The sequence below is a fragment of the Pristiophorus japonicus genome, chromosome 6 (genome assembly GCF_044704955.1).
Source record: "Pristiophorus japonicus isolate sPriJap1 chromosome 6, sPriJap1.hap1, whole genome shotgun sequence".
Lineage (NCBI taxonomy): Eukaryota > Metazoa > Chordata > Chondrichthyes > Pristiophoridae > Pristiophorus > Pristiophorus japonicus.
In genome coordinates, this window is record NC_091982.1 from 247,243,739 (window position 1) to 247,264,614 (window position 20,876).

A 20,876-nucleotide genomic window follows, 5' to 3' on the forward strand; every position below is an offset into this window, starting at 1 on the left:
ACTGGATAAAGGCCTAGCTCTGTCGAGCCCGTGTGGTGGCTGGTGTGCAACGGTCACCACACGTTAAAAAAACTCACGCACAGGCATCTTCCACCCCCTCAACTGGAGTTCAGGACTGGAACATCGGGTCCTTCATTGAAACATCTGTGAACTCTCGTGGAAGCAAGTCATCCTCGTTCGAGGGACTGCCTATAATGATGATAATGATGATGATGTGCTGTAACACATAAGCAGTGTTTTATTATTTTATTCATTCTCGGGGTGTGGGCGTCACTGGCAAGGTTGGTAATGATTGCCTGTCCCTAATTGCCCTTGAGAAGGTGGTGGTGAGCCGCCTTCTTGAACCGCTGCAGTCCGTGTGGTGAAGGTGCTCCCACAGTGGTTAGGGAGGGAGTTCCAGGATTTTGACCCAGTGACGATGAAGGAACGGCCGATATATTTCTAAGTCAGGATGGTGTGTGACTTGGGGGGTGAGCTTTGGAGTTTGTGGTGTTCCCATGCGCCTGCTGCCCTTGTCCTTTTAGGTGGTAGAGGTCGCGGGTTTGGGTGGTGCTGCAGAAGAAGCCTTGGCGAGTTGCTGCAGTGCATCTTGTAGATGGTACACACTGCAGCCACGGTGCGCCGGGGGTGGAGGGAATGGATGGTTAAGCCAGTGTCCTTGTCCCTGGTGATGTTCCGTGCATGTTGTTCCCTTTGGATGTTGGTTGTCTGTCTCAGGCAACTTCTGTCTCTGCCTCTTCCTCCAAACTCGGCCTGCGTGGTCCGTCCCCCCTCAGGCCATTAATAGTTCATTCTTCTGACCCGTTCAAGAGCCGAATACTAATCATGAGCTGGTGGCTTTGTTCTGGGCATCGCGAAGGGCCAGTACTTCCTTGGGCCATTGGATCAGAGGCTGATCTCTGTTCCAACAATTTTTTGGGATTCTAATATGACAGACCTGTGAATGTCAGCCATAATGCGACTTAAGCACAAAATCCAGGCTGATACTCCCAGTATAGTACTAAGGGAGCACTGCACTGTCAGAGGGGCAGTACTGAGGGAGCGCCGCACTGTTGGGGGGCAGTACTGAGGGAGCGCCGCACTGTCAGAGGGGCAGTACTGAGGGAGCGCTGCACTGTTGGAGGGGCAGTACTGAGGGAGCGTTGCACTGTCGGACGGGCAGTACTGAGGGAGCGTTGCACTGTCGAACGGGCAGTACTGAGGGAGCGCAGCACTGTTGGAGGGGCAGTACTGAGGGAGCGCTGCACTGTCGGAGGGGCAGTACTGAGGGAGCACTGCACTGTCGGAGGGGCAGTACTGAGGGAGCGCCGCACTGTCGGAGGGGCAGTACTGAGGGAGCACTGCACTGTCAGAGAGGTAGTACTGAGGGAGTGCCGCACTGTTGGAGGGGCAGTACTGAGGGAGCACTGCACTGTCAGAGAGGCAGTACTGAGGGAGCGCCGCACTGTTGGGGGGCAGTACTGAGGGAGCGCCGCACTGTTGGGGGGCAGTACTGAGGGAGCGCCGCACTGTCAGAGGGGCAGTACTGAGGGAGCGCTGCACTGTCAGAGGGGCAGTACTGAGGGAGCGTTGCACTGTCGGAGGGGCAGTACTGAGGGAGCGCAGCACTGTTGGAGGGGCAGGGGAGTTCTAAGCCCCGACTCCTATGAAAGTCCTTGAGTATAATTGAGACAGTGGATGTTGGGGCCGAGGTTCCACTGTTTACTAGGAGAATGAAGACTGCCTGGGTCACAGCGCACTCTGTAAGATGACCCTGCTGTGTATATCCCGTTAGTCTGCAGCTTGATATTCAATTCCAGCGAGTGACGTTGTTAATTAATTTACCAGAATCCGAGGTATCATTTGCTGTCTCCTCCTCCATAAGATTCAGGTCTGTTCGGGCCTCCCGCGTGCTGTTTGGGGACTGAGTCCCCACTGATACCCTCCACCGAGGCCTCTTCCTGCACACATGGTAACTTTTGCTAAAAGCTGTTTCCGGTTTGTGCTTCATCTTAATGACCAACAAAAACCCAGCCTGGCTCATTATTGGAAGTTAATAGCTTCATTTCCCAATATTAAGTTGGTTAATCTACGTGAATTCATTGAGTGAGGAAGATGAATTACTCGCATGCACACACACATTTGCACTCGCGCACACACACACACACACACACATACACACACACACACACACACACACACACACTCACACACACATATTCACTCGCACACACACATACACACGCACAGATACACTCGCACACGCACATATACACTTGCACACACACATACACACGCACAGATACACTCGCACACGCACATATACACTTGCACACACACATAATCATCTTAGGCGGTCCCTCGAATGAGGATGACTTGCTTCCACGAGTTCACAGATGTTTCAATGAAGTACCCGATATTCCAGTCCTGAACTCCAATTGAAGGGGTGGAAGATGCCTGGGTGTGGATGTTTTTTAACGTGTGGTGACCGTTGCACATCAGCCAACACATGGGCTTGACAGAGCTCGGCCTTAATCCAGTGGCAAAGGCTGAATGAGGATGACTGGAGACCTGCTCTGCTGCACGGACTTGGTGCGCACACATCGCAGTGTGGGCTGGCCCGTGCTGCCCCTGGGCCCTCGCCTCTTCTGGGCCCTATACCCTCATTCGCCACACCTTCACCCACGATGTTCCAAGGCCTGGTGCTCCAGCTCTATTTATAACCGCGACACACACATAAACCTGCACACGCACACACATATATATTTGCGCACACACATACAAACTTGCACACACACATCTACACTCGCCACACACACACACATATACACTTGCACACACACACATACACGTGCACCCACACATATAAACTCGCGCACACACACTCACGTGCACAAATGTACATTTGCGCATGCACACATAAGATTCGCGCACACACATATACGCTCGCGCACACACACATACACTCGCGCACACATCATCATCATCATCATAGGCGGTCCCTCGAATGAGGATGACTTGCTTCCACAATGTTTCAATGAAGGACCCGATGTTCCAGTCCTGAACTCCAATTGAAGGGATGGAAGATGCCTGTGCGTGGATTTTTTTAATGTTTGGTGACCGTTGCACATCAGCCACCACACGGGCTTGACAGAGCTAGGCCTTTATCCAGTGGCAAGGGTTAACCAGGACGACTGGAGACCTGCTCTGTTGCACGGACCTAGTGCGCGCACATATCGCAGTGTGGGCAGGTCCGTGCTGCCCCTGGGCCCTCGGCTCTTCTGGGCCCCGTACCCTCATTCGCCGCACCTTCACCCACGGTGTTCCAGGGCCCAGTGCTCCAGCTCTATTTATAGCCCCAACCAGCGGTGGGGTGCTCACACAGGTCGGGGCGGGCCATGATATAGATAAGCAGTGGCTAGCATTTAAAGAAATATTTCATAATTCTCAACAAAAATACATTCCCATTGAGAAACAAAAACGCCACAGGAAAAGTGATCCATCCGTGGCTAACTAAAGAAGTTATGGAAAGCATTAGATTGAAAGGAGTTTGTAATGTTGTGAAGAATAGTAGTAAGCCTGAGGATCGGGAGAGTTTCAGGAACCAGCAAAGGGTGACCAAAAAAATTGATTAAATGGGAAAAAATAGAATGAGAGAAAACTAGCAAGAAATATAAAAACAGATTGTAAGTGCTTCTACAAGAATGTAAAAAGGAAGAGAGTAGCAGAAGTAAACGTTGGTCCTTAGAGGCTGAGACAGGAGAAATTATTTTGGGAAAAAGGAAATGCAGTAAGGTTAAACAAATATTTTGTAACTGTCTTCACAGTAGAAAACACAAAAAGCATACCTAAAATGGTGGGGAACCAAGAATCTAATGAAATTAATGTAATTAATATAAGTAGAGGAAAAAGTACTAGAGAAACTAATGGGACTAAAGCCAACAAATCCCCTGGACCTGATGGCCTACATCCTAGGGTTCTAAAAGAGGTGGCTGCAGAGATAGTGGATGCATTGGTTTTGATCTTCCAAAATTCCCTAGATTCGAGAATGGTCTCAACAGATTGGAAGGTAGCAAATGTAACACCGCTATTCAAGAAAGGAGGGAGAGAGAAAACAGGAAACTACAGGCCAGTTAGCCTGACATCAATTGCCGGGGCTATACTGGAATGCATTGTTAAGGAAGTGGTATCAGGGCACTTAGAAAATCATAACATGATTAGACAGTGTCAACATGGTTTTATGAAAGGGAGATGATGTAACTAGCAGGGTAGATAAAGGGGAACCAGTGTTTGTAGTATATTTGGATTTCTAAAACGCATTCGATAAGGTGTCACATAAAAGGTTATTACACAAGATAAAGGCTCATGGGATTGGAGGTAATGTATTAGCATGGATAGAGGATTGGTTAACAGACAGAAAACAGAGAGTAGGGATAAATGGTCTTTATCGGGTTGGCAGGCTGTAACTAGTGGGGTTCCGCAAGGATCAGTGCTGGGGCCTCAGCTATTTACAATCTATATTAATGACCTAGATGAAGGGACCGAATGTACTGTATCCAAGTTTGCTGCTGATACAAAGCTAGGTGGGACAGTAAGCTGTGAGGAGAACACAAAGAGTCTGCAAAGCGATATAGATAGGCCAAGTGAGTGGGCAGTAAGGTGGCAGATGGAGTATAATGTAGGGAAATGTGAGGTTATTCACTTTAGTAGGAAGAATAGAGAAACTGAATATCTTTTACCTGGTGAAAAACTTTTAAATGTCAGTATTCAGAGAGATTTGGGTGTCCTCATGCCACAAGAACATAAGAAATAAGAGTAGGATTGGGCCATTTGGACCCTCAAGCCTGCTCCGCCATTCAATACGATCATGGCTGACCTGAAGAAATACAGAAAGCTAGCATGCAAGTACAGCAGGCAATAAGGAAGGCAAATGGCCTGCTGTCCTTCATTGCATGGGGGTTGGAGTATAAGAGTAAGGAATTCTTGACAATTGTACAGGGCCTTAGTGAGACCACACCTGGAGTACTGTCACAGTGTTGGTCTCCTTATCTAAGGAAGGATTTACTTGCCATGGAGGCAGTCAACAAAGGCTCACCAGATTGATTCCTGGGATGAAGGGCTGTCTTATGATGAGCGGTTGTGTATTATACTACCTGGACACACTCACATATACACTCGCACACACACATATACACTCACTCGCACACACACATATACACTCACTCGCACACACATATATACACTCGCACACACACATACACTCGCACACACACATATACACTCGCACACACACATACACTTGCGCACACACACATACACTCGCACACACACACATACACTCGCACACACACATATACACTCGCGCACACACATACACTTGCACATACACTCGCACACACACACATACACTCGCACACACACACATACACTCGCACACACACATACACTCGCACACACACATATACACTCGCACACACACATATACACTCACGCACACACATACACTTGCACACACACATACACTCGCACACACACACATACACTCGCACACACACACATACACTCGCACACACACACAAGCGCACTAGATGATTCACCTAGAGCCATTTAAAATCCTAGTCAGACCTCAGATTCCATGCAGCGGCTGTCACGGGATTGTTACTAACGTGTCCTTGTTTCCACTCTTCCCCCAGGTGAGCCCATTCGGCCCATCGACCCAGCGGCGTGGGTGTCGCACACAGCAGCCATGACGGGAGTCTATCAGCCATATGGTATGAGCCCCTCCATGAGCACCATTACTTCCACCAGCTCCTCCATCACCAGCTCCATCCCAGAAACCGAACGTAAGTTCCACCCGCACGTGACCATTGGCTACGCCTGGCGTTACACCGCATGGCCTCCCAATCACCCAGCTGCTTCTCTCTCCGTTTTGTGCCTCTATCGTGCCATTTCTACCTTGTTTCACATGTGTTGTGTGTTGTGTGTGTGTGTCCCCAGGAGGGTGCAGTGCTTGTAACACCGGAAACACAAAGAGAATTCTACCCGGTAACATCTCGCCATTCGACTGATACTTTGCCCCCCCCCCGCCCCAGATAGGGAAAGCACACCACAGCGCAAAGTAAGGGAATAGAGTTTACCGATTCGGTGCATCGGGCGTTTGACTGAGACACCATGGTGAAGAAGGGTCACGGAGTTTAGAGTGAGGCACCACCGAGATCGGGCAGAGTAAAACGTAAGGGGCTGCATTTTCGGATCCGGTCAATTTGGGGCAGTAAAGTCTGTGCCAGGAAATGGTTTAATTCATCAGCTGGGTTCTGCGTGTGGGGCGGAGCGCTAAGGGAGGCGTTCCACACTGCTCTGAGGGCGCCAGGCCGGCTGAGCGACTGAAAATCCCGAACTAGAGACCTGGCCTCGGAGCGCCCTGAGAGAGGCTCGCTGGAAGAAAAACAAATCGGCTCAAAAAACATTCCCAATACCTTGCCCCACCCCACATTAGGATAAATCGCAAAAATAAAACTGAACCAAACAATCACACTTCCCTCATTCATTCCTGACTGCGCTCACCGCCGCCGGGACGGCGCTGACCCACTAGGGGACGCTAGAGGCCCAGCGTCAAATTTCAAAACCGAAGCGCGGTCGAAACCGACGTCGCTCCCGGGCGGTGCTGCACCGCGCCCCCGGCAAAACCAGCAACTACTTTCCCGGCGGGGCGCTGGGAGCTGGCCGCCCGCCCGGAAACCATTCCCGCCGTCATCCCCGCACCTCCGGGGCGCTAACGGGGACGGCAGAAGACCGAAAATCCGGCCCATGGTGAGGTAAATTATGAAGCCAGGATCAGTTGACCCCCAAACTTCAGCCGAGAAACTGTGGAAGGAAGGGAAGACGGAGGAAGACGAGGAGTTCAACGGTGTTGAGTTCCTGGGCGTGGCAGAGTTGGAGGTGGGGGGCAACAAGTCTTGATTTCTACACGGAGAAGATGCAGGGAGGAAAAGACGGGGTATTTGCATCAAGGAAAAAGAATGGAAAGTGAACGGAAGCGCTGACCATTCCTGTACTGATCAAATAAGAGAGACAAATACGGCAATAGAGGCAGAGAGGCTGACAGTGAGAAATGAGACAAGAAAGGGCGGTGGAGATCTGGAATTCTGTCCCCAAAAACCTGTTGAGGCTGGGCCAGCGGGGGTGGGGGGGTGGGGGGCTATTGAAAATACCAAACCTGAGATTGATAGGTTTTTGTGAGGTAAAGGGACTAAGGGTTGCAAAACCAAGACAGGCAGATGGAGTTAAGGTACAGATCAGACGTGACCTGATTGAATGGCGGACCAGGCTCAAAGGGCTGAATGGCCTCCTCCTGATCCTATGTTCTGACCTGTCAGCAAAATAGCTCCTGTATCCTGTCCCAGCAACGTGGCAGGTGTTAACAGAACCTCCCAACATACTGATGGTTTTGAGTTTTAAAAAGTCTGACAAGTTGTGGAGAGGGAAGGAAGTGTTTGGCAGCAAAGATGAGCCCCAAGTGGTTGGAAGCAGTGTTAGCGATGGAGATGTGGGAGCTTATTTGAGGTCCGGGGGATGGCGTGGCCAGGAATGTTGCTTGTCACAATGGATTGGAGTGAGCCAGGGTTCGTTACCTTTACACTATCCGTTCTTCATTTAGCAGCATTCTCCTTGCACCTCAAATAATCCCCCACATTGCCACTGTTACAGCTGGCTCCATAGCAAGACTAGTGATCCAGAGAAACGGCTTCAAGTCAATGGAATTTAAATTCAGTTAATTGAATAAATCTGGAATAAAAAGCTAGAAGAAACAGTTAGGAATGCATCAAGTGCCTCTCAACTATGAGCCAAATATTATAATGTCGGGTTAGTGAAGTTAAATAGTAGCAGTTCAAGTGAGCCAAAATTAGAATCCTTAATTGTGCTGTGGTGTGCTGAAATTCTTCTATAAATGGACTAAATTAGTCCACTTGAAGATGGCCTGTTCTCCACGCACACCCCCTCCCCAACCCCCCCCCCGCCACCCCCATCCCCTCCCGACACCCACCCCCTCCCCACACCCCCCCACCCCTCCTCCTCCCCCCTCCACACATCCTCCCCACACACCTTCCCCAACCCATCCTCACACCCCCTCCCCACACCCCCCCACCCCTCCTCCCCCCTCCACACATCCTCCCCACACACCTTCCCCAACCCATCCTCACACCCCCTCCCCACACCCCCCCACCCCTCCTCCCCCCTCCACACATCCTCCCCACACACCTTCCCCAACCCATCCTCACACACCCTTCACACACCCCCACCAGCCCCTCCTCCTACACCCCTCCACCAGCCCCTACCCCCGCTCCATACACCCCCCACCCCTCCTCCTCCCCCCCCCCTCCACACATCCTCCCTACACACCCTCCTACCCCCACCCTGTCTCCAGACACCCCCTCCCCAACCCCCCCCCCGCCACCCCCATCCCCTCCCGACACCCACCCCCTCCCCACACCCCCCCACCCCTCCTCCTCCCCCCTCCACACATCCTCCCCACACACCTTCCCCAACCCATCCTCACACACCCTTCACACACCCCCACCAGCCCCTCCTCCTACACCCCTCCACCAGCCCCTACCCCCGCTCCATACACCCCCCACCCCTCCTCCTCCCCCCCCCTCCACACATCCTCCCTACACACCCTCCTACCCCCACCCTGTCTCCAGACACCCCCTCCCCATCCCCCCACCCCCTCCCCACACACCCTCCTCACACCCTCAAACACGTTCCACACCCACACCCCTACGCACACCCTCTACACCCCCCTCCACACACCACTACACCCTCTCCCCACCCACTGCCACATCCCCGCCCCTCCCCCACATCCGCCCCCCCCCCTCCACACATCACCAATCCCCCCCACACACACACACCCACACACCCTCCCCACACCCTACACACACTCCTCCCCCACCCCCCACCCCACCGGCACTGCACTGCTCTGCGCCTTTGCCTACTTGAAGCAGGATCTATTTCTGTTCTTTTCTAGGGTTCGACGATTTTCATTTATCGATCCACAGTGACATAGTCACCATCGTCAAGGCCATGGCATCACCGGAATCGGGCCTGGAGGTCCGCGACCGAATGTGGCTTAAAATAACGATCCCCAACGCTTTCATAGGTACGTGGGACCCCCCCGGGGAGCGAGCCTGCTGGTCGGATTATCACCAGTTCTGCAAACAATACCCTCGATAAGTGATCAAGAAGTTAATACGGAAGAGGGAGATAGGCCCATTTTAGCTCATCGCCCCCAACTCCCCAATCATCACCTCAATCACTGTCCCCCCAACAAGTAGCACTGGAATACAGGGGCTAACAGGGCTAAATTGTGTGGACAGGTTGCACAGACTCGGCTTGTATTCCCTCGAGTATAGAATATTAAGCAACGTTCTAATCGCGGTGTTTAAGATGATCAAAGGATTTGACAGGATAGATGGAGAGAAACTATTTCCTCTGGTGGGGGAAGTCCAGAACAAGAGGCATCACCTTAAAATTAGAGCCAGGCCGTTCAGGGGTGATGTCAGGAAGCACTTCTTCACACAAAATTCTGACGGGTTTAGACAGGTTAGATGCAGGAAGAATGTTCCCAATGTTGGGGAAGTCCAGAACCCGAGGTCACAGTCTAAGGATAAGGGGTAAGCCATTTAGGACCGAGATGAGGAGAAACTTCTTCACCCAGAGAGTGGTGAACCTGTGGAATTCTCTACCACAGAAAGTTGTTGAGGCCAATTCACTAAATATATTCAAAAAGGAGTTGGATGAAGTCCTTACTACTAGGGGGATCAAGGGGTATGGCGAGAAAGCAGGAATGGGGTACTGAAATTGCATGTTCAGCCATGAACTCATTGAATGGCGGTGCAGGCTAGAAGGGCCGAATGGTCTATTCCTGCACCTATTTTCTATGTTTCTAAGTAAAGGGCAGTGGGAATCTGGAACTCTCTCCCCCAAAAAAGCTGTTCAGGTTGAGGGGCAATAGAAAATGTCAGCACTGAGATCTCGAGACATTTATTGGGGAAGGGTATTAAGGGTTACAGAACCAAGGCGGATAGATGGAGTTAAGATACAGATCAGCCGTGATCTAATTGAATGGCGGAACAGTCTCGAGGGGCTGAATGACCTCCTCCTGGTCCAGCGTTTATGAAGCTTCAAAGCTTTGGTGGGGCAACCGGAGCCAATGGAATTATACCCCAGAAAAGGGTCAGTAACTTTGGGGGGGCGAACAATCTGAAACTAACATTTTAGTTTTTAAAAAGCCCCTTTGTGTTATGCAATGCTTTTTGTTCTCCCCAGCCTATGATGTGTCCCATTAAACAATACAGTTTCTTTTTTAATTAACACGTCAATGAATTAATTAACAGCGAATTGTTGTGATCTGGAACCCGCTGCCTGAAAGGTTGGTGGGAGCAGATTCAATAGTAACTTTCAAAAGGGAATTGGATAAACATTTCGAAAGGAATTTTCAGGGCTGTGGGGAAAGAGCAGGGGAGTGGGACCAATTGGATCGCTCTTTCAGAGAGCCGGCACAGGCACGACGGGCCGAATGGCCTCCTTCTGTGACTCTGTTGTTTCACCAGGTTCTGACGTCGTTGACTGGCTTTACAATCACGTCGAAGGTTTTCCAGACCGGCGCGAGGCCCGAAAATACGCCAGCAATCTCCTCAAAGCCGGTTACATCCGGCACACAGTCAACAAAATCACCTTCTCGGAGCAGTGTTACTACATCTTCGGGGACCTCTGTGGCAGTGAGTTGCTAACTCTGTCTTTGGGGTGTGGCGGCGTCTTGAGCCTCATCCTCCCTCTGCTGTAGCCCAGACCCGGCACTGAGCGAACTGGTACAAAGGGCAGTGCTGTATACACAGAGCGAGCTGGTACAAAGGGCAGTGCTGTATACACAGAGTGAGCTGCCTGTGTACACACACTGAGCGGCCCTGTGTACACACACTGAGTGGCCCTGTGTACACGCACTGTGAGTGGCCCCTTGTACACACATACTGAGCTGCCCTGTGTGCACACACTGAGCTGCCCTGTGTACACACATACTGAGCGGCCCTGTGTATACACACACTGAGCGGCCTGTGTACACACACACTGAGTGGCCCTGTGTACACACACAATGAGCTGCCCATGTACACACACACTGAGCGTCACTGTATACACACACACTGAGCTGCCCTGTGTACACACACTGAGCGGCCTGAGTACACACACTGAGCGGCCCTGTGTACACACACACTGAGCGGCCTGTGTACACACACACTGAGCTGCCTGTACACACACACTGAGCGGCCTGTGTACACACACACTGAGCGGCCTGTGTACACACACACTGAGCTGCCTGTACACACACACTGAGCGGCTCTGTGTACACACACACTGAGCGGCCTGTGTACACACACACTGAGCTGCCTGTACACACACACTGAGCGGCCTGTACACACACACTGAGCGGCCCTGTGTACACACACACTGAGCGGCCTGTGTACACACACACTGAGCTGCCTGTACACACACACTGAGCGGCTCTGTGTACACACACACTGAGCGGCCTGTGTACACACACACTGAGCTGCCTGTACACACACACTGAGCTGCCTGTACACACACACTGAGCGGCCCTGTGTACACACACACTGAGCGGCCTGTGTACACACACACTGAGCTGCCTGTACACACACACTGAGCGGCCTGTGTACACACACACTGAGCGGCCTGTGTACACACACACTGAGCGGCCTGTGTACACACACACTGAGCTGCCTGTACACACACACTGAGCGGCTCTGTGTACACACATTGTGGTGCCTGCCGACGGTGCTTTCACTGATATTGACGGAATTAACGGCCTGTGATCCTCTCTGTCCCGCAGACATGGCTAATCTAACCCTGAACGACCACGATGGATCGAGCGGCGCCTCGGATCAGGACACTTTGGCACCCCTCCCCCACCCAGGGGCGGCACCCTGGCCCATTGCCTTCCCGTACCAGTACCCACCGCAGCACCCGTACAACCCACACCCGCCGGGCTACCACGACGTCGCCGGATTCACGTACGGCGGGGGGAGCGCCGGCAGCCAACCCAGTGAAGGTGAGAGGGCTATGCAACTATGAGGGCCATCACACTGCCAGCTGTCCAGTTCGGGGCACCACACTTCAGCTGCTTCATCAAGGTCCCAGTCACCCCATTATCAGCTCAGACCTCAACAGCAACAACAACCAGCATTTATACAACGCATTTAATGCAGTAAAATTGGATAGGATCTGCCACAGGCACAGTGGACCAAATGGCCTCCTTGTGTGTGAAAAGAAAGACTTGCATTTCTATAACGCCTTTCACAACCACCGGACGTCACAAAGCGTTTTACAGCCAATGAAGTACTTTTTGGAGTGTAGTCACTGTTGCAATGTGGGGAAACTCCAATTTGCGCACAGCAAGCTCCCACAAACAGCAATGTAATAATGACCAGATAATCTGTTTTTTGTTATGTTGATAGAGGGATTAATATTGGCCCCAGGACACCGGGGAGAACTCCCCTGCCCCTCCGACAGTGCAGCACTCCCTCAGTACTGCCCATCCGACAGTGCGGCGCTCCCTCAGAACTGCCCCTCTGACAGTGCAGCACTCCCTCAGTACTGCCCCTCCGACAGTGCAGCGCTCCCTCAGTACTGCCCCTCCGACAGTGCAGCACTCCCTCAGTACTGCCCCTCCGACAGTGCAGCACTCCCTCAGTACTGCCCCTCCGACAGTGCGGCGCTCCCTCAGAACTGCCCCCTGACAGTGCAGCACTCCCTCAGTACTGCCACTCCGACAGTGCGGCGCTCCCTCAGTACTGCGCCTCCGACAGTGCAGCGCTCCCTCAGTACTGCCCCTCTGACAGTGCGGCGCTCCCTCAGTACTGCCCCTCTGACAGTGCGGCGCTCCCTCAGTACTGCCCCTCCGACAGTGCGGCACTCCCTCAGTACTGCCACTCCGACAGTGCGGCGCTCCCTCAGTACTGCCCCTGACAGTGCGGCACTCCCTCAGTACTGCCCCTACGACAGTGCAGCGCTCCCTCAGTACTGCCCCTCCGACAGTGCGGCGCTCCCTCAGTACTGCCCCTCTGACAGTGCGGCACTCCCTCAGTACTGCCCCTGCGACAGTGCAGTGCTCCCTCAGTACTGCCCCTGCGACAGTGCGGCACTCCCTCAGTACTGCCCCTCCGACAGTGCAGCACTCCCTCAGTACTGCCCCTCCGACAGTGCGTTGCTCCCTCAGTACTGCCCCTCCGACAGTGCGGCACTCCCTCAGTACTGCCCCTCCGACAGTGCAGCACTCCCTCAGTACTGCCCCTCCGACTGTGCAGCACTCCCTCAGTACTGCCCCTGCGACAATGCGGCACTCAATCAGTACTGCCCCTCCGACAGTGCAGCACTCCCTCAGTACTGCCCCTCCGACAGTGCGGCACTCCCTCAGTACTGCCCCTCCGACAGTGCAGCGCTCCCTCAGTACTGCCCCCTGACAGTGCAGCACTCCCTCAGTACTGCCACTCCGACAGTGCGGCGCTCCCTCAGTACTGCCCCTCCGACTGTGCAGCGCGCCCTCAGTACTGCCCCTCCGACTGTGCAGCGCTCCCTCAGTACTGCCCCTCCGACAGTGCAGCACTCCCTGAGTACTGTCCGTCTGACAGTGCAGCGCTGCAATTGTGGTGGAGCACACTTACCCCAGGAAAATTGACTCCAGCAACATTGTAAAAATGAGTATATCTGGACTTGCTGTGTTTGTGCAGTGGTTGTGTAGCTTTTAGCTTCACCTCTCGCACCAGTGTCCCATTGCTCGATTTGGCAAACCACGGTTTAACCTGGTAAAGGAAAAAAAAAACTTTCATTGATGTAGCATTTCCACGACCTTAGGATGTCCCAAAGCACTTTGCAGCCGATGAATACTTTCGAAGTGTAGTCGTTGTTGTAACGTAGGAAACGTATCTTATTTACCCCTATGAAGTATCCCCTGTGATGTCGCTCTTTGAGACCAGAGGACTACAGCTTATTAAAGCATTCCCCATAGCTGAAGCCCTCCAAGACCAGCAATCAGCGGCAGCCGTAATTGCGCACAGCAAGCTCCCACTAACCGTAATGTGATCATGAGCAGATAATCTGTTTTCGTGATGTTGGTTGTAATGATGCTATGCTGCGTTGCAAGAAGTGATAACGCAACACAGTGTAACGACAGTCCAGGATGAGGGGTACTCGGGCTCTTTGACCTTCTGTTCATTATCCAGTGTGGCTCTGAGGGGTTTACATGTGGCGTCTGCCGCTTAACTCTAAATGCTAGTACCGCCTCATTGTGTAGTCCGTGTCTTTGAGATGAATACAACAGCGAAATACTGCGGATGCTGGAACCTGAATTTAAAAAAAAGAAAATGCTGGAAATCTCAGTGGGTCAGGCAGCATCTGTTGAGAGAGAAAAACACTCCACAGTCTCCAAGATGAATGCCACTCAGTGTCCATGACATTAGGGCATTGGCCTTAGAGACAGCCTAGAGGAGGGCGATTCAGCTGATTGCTGGTCTTGGAGGGCTTCAGCTATGGGGAATGCTTTAATAAGCTGCAGTCCTCTGCTCTCAAAGAGCGACATCACAGGGGAGACTTCATAGAGGTAAATAAGATAGGATCAGAGGGAATGCTATCTCTGGGTCACTTCCTGGTTACCCTCACCATCCACACCTCCCTGGCTATTTCCAACCTCAATATCCTCACCACCTGCTCTCCATAACTCCTCCTCTGGCCCTCACCCACCTTGGCACTCCTGCCTTTAGCTGCTCAGTAACACCCTTTGTTCCGTCTCTGACACTCACATTGTCATCGAGTAACTCATTCATCAGAAGACCCGAGTCCATCCAGTTTGCCTTCTCCCGTCCTGGTGGATGCCTGATACAACGATAATGGAGTTGTTGACCAATCCCAGCGATCAATCGCTATCAATGAGTCTACAACAGACCCAAACATGAGGTGAGGAAAACCTCCAGTGGGGGAGAGCTTGGGGAACCACAGGTCCACAGTCCCCTGTTCCCCCCGAGCTCGCTGCACTCACCACACATCATGTCTCCAATTGCTCTATCCCAAAATCTTATTTTTTTGGAAGTCCAATTTGCATTTGAATGAAGCGACACGTGCTGCTTCCAGCATTTCCCCAGGGAGCCTGTTCTGTACATTGACCACTGGGCTCACTGAAATATTGGGGGTAATTTTAACCTAACTCGGCAAGCAGGAATCCCATGGGATCGAGTGGACCGTCGGTTTTACACCCCCTCCCCAATATTGCTCTCCACTGACTTCAATGGATAATAATATTAGGTTAAAATTAATTATGGTAAAATTGCCCTCATTTCCACAGATTCTGAATTTACCTCCCCTTCAGACACAGGTTGTATCCTGAGGTTCTGGACATAGTTCACCATGGCCAATATGATCTAATCCCATTCTTCTCTTCTAAGGCAGTCCCTCGGAGTCAAGGATGACTTGCTTCCACACTATGAGTTCTCAGGTGACTGATGAGTCCAATGCGGGACCGACAGTCTCGGTCACAGGTGGGGCAGACGGTGGTTGGAGGGACTGATGGGTGGGGGGGGCTTGGGTTGTCGGTCGCTCCTTCCGCTGTTTACGCTTGGCTTCCGCGTGCTCCCGGCGAAGAGACTCGAGGTGTTCAGCACCTTCCCGGATGCTTCTCCTCCACTTTGAGCGGTCTTAGGCCAGGGATTCCCAGGAGTCGGTGGGGATGTTGCACTTTTTCAAGGAGGCTTTGAGGCTTAGGGTTAGAATCCTAACAGCAGCAATCATAAAATCTCTCAAGTTTCTCTTTTCCAGTGAGAACATCCTCAATTTACATACTTGCTCCTCATAATCCAAACCCTCTGGATACTTAACAGGGTAGAGACAATAAACCTGAAACGTTACGTTCAGATATTCCAGGGCAGCAGAACATGGAAACACAGGGTACGGTTGTGTGATATTGGTCTAGCTACCCAGAGGTTGAGAGTTCAAAGGACACCATCTGGTCATTTCTGGGCTGGCGCCAGAAAGAAATGGCCATGAAAACTGTCGGGTTGTTGGAAAAACCCAACTGGTTAAACAATACCCTTCCGGAAACCTGCCCACCCTACCTACTCAGTCTGGCCTCCATTTATAACTGAGATGAGGAGGAATTTATTTTCTTAGAGGGTTGTAAATCTATGGAATTCACTGCCTCAGAGAGTTGTGGAAGCTGGGTCATTGAATAAATGTAAGACAGAAATAGATACTTTCTTAACCAATAAGGGAATCAGAGGTTATGGGGAGCAGGCAGGGAAGTGGACCTAAGTCCATGATCAGATCAGCCATGATCGGAGCAGGCTCGAGGGGCCATATGGCCTATTCCTGCTCCTATTTCTTATGTTCTTATGTAATTCTAGCCCAGTGGTGCGCAGAATGTGCAGTGGTTCTGAATGGAATGTCCAAATCTCGCAATTTTTTTTTTTGAATCGCGTATAATTTCCATCTATGCACAAATCGGGGGTGGGAGCTCAGGTTTCAAGATTTAACGTTTCTGAGAACTGTGGTTAAAAACCAGCGAAGTAAGTGGATGCTGGCACGGTGCTGTGTGACCTGCATCCATGGGAAATTTGAGCCTCTCGTAAAAGTGTATCCTATCATTATTCAGGAAGTAAGTCAAGGACTTCACCTCTGCAAAATATTCTGGTTCAGGCTGTTCTTACGGGCCAGAGGTGACTTTGAATTATTGCAGACAGACAACGAAAGACAAGAGGCAAAAAAATGGATCATACGGACACTGGAGATGTGTTCGGCTGCCTGGGGTTACCTGCAGTCGTCCATGTTGTAGTTGGTACAAACAGTAGTTGGGTCATCACTATATCCAGGTCAAGCTACAACAAGAGCAACAACAACAACTTGTATTTATATAGCACCTCTAACATAATAAAATGTCCCAGGGCACATGTGATGATCAAAAGCGTCTCTCTGGGTACAGTATTTGTGTGCAATATGGGCCTCGCTGAGGTTAGTTTAGTTCTGGGTAACCTTGTATCATGTTCGTTAGCATTTGATAAGTTGTTTATTTTTATTAAGTATGGAAATGATACGAAGGGTTCTTTATACAACAACAACGTGTATTTATATAATGCCTTTCACGTAGTGAAATGTCCCAAGGCGTTTTACAGGTGTGTCATAAGACAAAAAATAAATAAATTTGACACCAAGCCAGATAAGAAGAAATTACAGCAGATCACCAAAAGCTTGGTCAAAGAGGTAGGTTTTAAGGAGCATCTTGATAGAGGAAAGAGAGGTAGAGAGGAGGAGAGGTTTGGGAAGGGTGTTCCAGAGCTTAGGGCCCAGGCAACAGAAGGCACGGCCACTGATGGTGAAGCGATTATAATCAGGGATGCTCAAGAGGGCAGAATTAGAGGAGCGCAGATATCTCGGGAGGGGGGGGTGCGGGGGTTGAGGGCTGGAGGAGATTACAGAGATAGGGAGGGGCGAGGCCATGGAGGGATTTGTAACCAAGGATGAGCATTTTGAAATCGAGGAGCCAGTGTAGGTCAGCGAGCACAGGGGTGATGGGTGAGCGGGACTTGGTGCGAGTTAGGACATGGGCAGCCGAGTTTTGGATCACGTAGAGTAGAATGTGGGAGGCCAGCCAGGAGCGCGTTGGAATAGTCAAGTCTTGAGGTAACAAAGGCAGAGATGAGAGTTTCAGCAGCAGATGGGCTGAGGTAGGGGCGGAGACGGGCGATGTTACTGAGGCTGGTCTGCTCTCTCAGGTAGGCGTAACAGATCCCATGACACTATTCGAAGATGAGCAGGAGGAGTTTTCCCGGTTCGCTGGCCAATATTTGTCCCTCAACATTAAAAAAACAGATTATCTGGTCATTTATCTCATTGCGGTTCATGGGATCTTGCTGTGCACAAACGTGCTGCCGTGTTTCCTAAATTTCAACAGCGACTACACTTCAAAAGTAATTTATTGTCTATAAAGCACGCCCTGGGGTGCCATCAGTCCGAGACCTGCCCACGGTGCCCCAGAACAACGGTGAGCAGACAGATGGGAAACCCCAGTGAGATCTTGGTGGACATCATGTGACTATTTTTAATTTTTGTTAAGAAAATGTCAAAACTGGATTGAGGTCCTGTGTGCGAAGCAGCAGCCCCTTTGGATGTCCTGAGATCGTGAGATATGAACGCTAGTTCATATAACCCCTGTGCTCGCTAACCTACATTAGCTTCCGGTTAAGCAACACCTCGATTTCAAAATTCTGATCCTTGTTTTCAAATTCTTCCATTGGCCTCGCCGCTCCCTATCGCTGTAATCGCCTTCAGCCCCACAATCCTCCGAGATGCCTGTGCTCCTCTAATTGTGCCCTCTTGAGCATCCCTGATTATAATCGCTCCACCATCGGTGGCCGTGCCTTCTGATGCCTGGGCCCTAAGCTCTGGAACTCCCTCCCTAAACCTCTCCGCCTCTCTACCTCTCTTTCCTCCTTTAAGATGCTTCTTAAAACTTACTTCTATGACCAAGCTTTTGGTCATCTGCACTAATTTCTACTTGTGCGGCTTGGTACCAAATTTTTTAATCATAATACTCCTATGAAGCTCCTTGGAATGTTTCACTACGTTAAAGGCGCTATATAAATATCCAGTTGTTATTGTAGTTCTTTCTCCATTTTTTGTGCAGCCCCCGGGGAGGGGGGGGGGGGGCGGGGGAGTGATTTCCTCACCCCCACCGTTCTAATGCTTTGATTTATTTTTGTTCGTTGCCCGCAGGAAGCCGAAGTAGTGGATCCAACCGCAGCGGGAGCGAGAGGAGAGGCGGGAAAGAGAAGGAGCCCAAAGCAGGAGAGGCCAAGTCCGGGGGCAGCGGCAGCGAGTCGGACCACACCACGCGGAGCGGGGTCCGGCGGGAGCGGGCGGGCAGCGAGCGCTCGGCCCCCGCCAGCGAGCACAGCCACCACAGCAACCTCAGCCACCGCAGCCACCATTCGGTGGCCGCCAGCCTGCGCAGCCAGCACACGCACCAGTCCTACGGGGCCCCCGGCCTGCCCCCCCTTTACGCCCCACCCCTCGTGATGCTGCCCCCGCAGTCTGCGATGGCACCACCCGGGGCACCCCCAGTCCGCGACCTGGCCTCGGTGCCCCCCGAACTAACGGCGAGCAGACAGTCCTTCAGAATGGCGATGGGGAACCCCAGTGAGTTCTTTGTGGATGTCATGTGACTGTTTTTAATTTTTGTAAAGAAAGCATCCTCTATTGTGTCTTGTTACTAAACCAGAGCAACTAAAACCCTGGACTGAGGCCCTGTGTGGGATGGAGTAGCACATTTTGGAGCATGAACAGGACTGTATTTATTCAGCACTAATCTTGCAAGATTTACAGACAAAAACCTTTCATTTTGTTTCCCATCCCCCCTCCCACTCAAATCCCGCTCCCTCCCTCTCCCCCCGCCCCTCACAAGACTGGACTGTGTGTGAGTGCGGACAAAAGTCTGTCTGTCTGCCTCTTTTAATACCCTTCCCATTGTGAGTTTTCTTTCTTTTTTTTAAAGAAACAAAATACTGCATCTATTGAGAGTGCATTGTAAAAACGAAACAAAACAAATCAAACTGTAATCGTTTCCCTTCTTGTTTTCTTTTGAACTAATGTCTTAAACCTCTTGTGTGTTTCTTTCCTTGTCATACAGCAAAGAATTCTGGGGTGTTTGACTTCCTCTGACGTCAACTGGTAGGCAGTTGGTGCAGAGAGATGAAAGGTCACCTGCCGGATTGTGTCACTTCCTGTGTGGTTGGCATGATGACAGCTATTTTATATTAGTCTGGACACCAGACTGAAGGAGAAAATAAGTAGTCCTAGACAGTCCAAGGAGGAGAGTGGAAGATTTGATTTATTTTTTTATGTTAAACACAGTCGTTAAGTACATGGTTATGAATTGCAAGAAACACCCATCAAGTCTCCAGGAAACACCGCAAGCCTTATATTTCACGTAGAAACAAACAAAAAAAAAACTGTCCGACAATGAATTGGTGTTGTTGAGCTCCTGAAATCTGTTATTTTTCGTAACCCTTCCTTTTATGAGTAGTGTTAAATGGCTTGAGTTTGTGGGAAATCGAAACAGAGCAGTTTGGATCAAAGCACAAATTCCGACATCCCAGACCCCTCACCCCCCCACTCCCCAACCCCCCCCCTCCCCCCGCCAATCCCTTTCGAGAACAAACACGAACGTACCCAACGATGGAGGAAGCCGCACGACCACCGGAGCAACAAGCTGCAAGATGGTGGAGTCAGAACCTTCTGGAACAGCCCATCGGAGCCGCGGGGTGGAGCACGCAGACTCCGTCACGGAGCAGAGACCAGCTGCACTAACAACTCACAATCTGTAACTCTTTCCATTCGGTTACGGAATCCGCAATTGAACAAGAGAAATATATCATTTGGAGACAAGATGTGACTCTGAATGCTGGTTTTGTAGCTGAAAGTGTATTGTATACTTTAATAAAATGGTTCTAGACGATTTCTCATTTGATCAGTTGAAAGACATGAGATTTGCAGATTCATTATCCATTATCTTCTCTTGTATCCCCCCCAGGTGGGCTCTGGCACTATGATAGGCAGCAAAGGTCCAAATAATCGCATTTGCTGTTAAAACTGATTCCGTGTCCCGATGTGAAAATATGCTCCGAGATCCGCTAACTTCAGACTATACTGTTCCTTCCGTGTGTGCACATTGTCACCGAGATGACTGTACTCAGACTCTGCTTTATTAATGAACTTTGTGCTCATCAGGGTAAGAGATACTAGCGACAGACACCCTCCGTTTCAAGATCTGGCATCGACATCAAACA

General features: G+C 51.1%; 1 protein-coding gene across 1 annotated transcript in view; it reads left to right on the plus strand.

Annotated features, from left to right (window-relative positions):
* LOC139266022 (segment polarity protein dishevelled homolog DVL-3) overlaps nt 1-20,545 on the plus strand; it is a 205,149-nt gene extending 184,604 nt beyond the window's left edge. The window contains exons 11-16 of the mRNA XM_070883789.1: nt 5,673-5,822; nt 9,005-9,136; nt 10,590-10,757; nt 11,882-12,100; nt 18,805-19,227; nt 19,718-20,545. Of these exons, the coding sequence (XP_070739890.1) occupies nt 5,673-5,822; nt 9,005-9,136; nt 10,590-10,757; nt 11,882-12,100; nt 18,805-19,227; nt 19,718-19,749 (1,124 nt within the window). The 3' untranslated portion in view covers nt 19,750-20,545. The remainder of the gene's footprint in view (nt 1-5,672; nt 5,823-9,004; nt 9,137-10,589; nt 10,758-11,881; nt 12,101-18,804; nt 19,228-19,717) is intronic.
* Nucleotides 20,546-20,876: the final 331 nt, after the last annotated feature.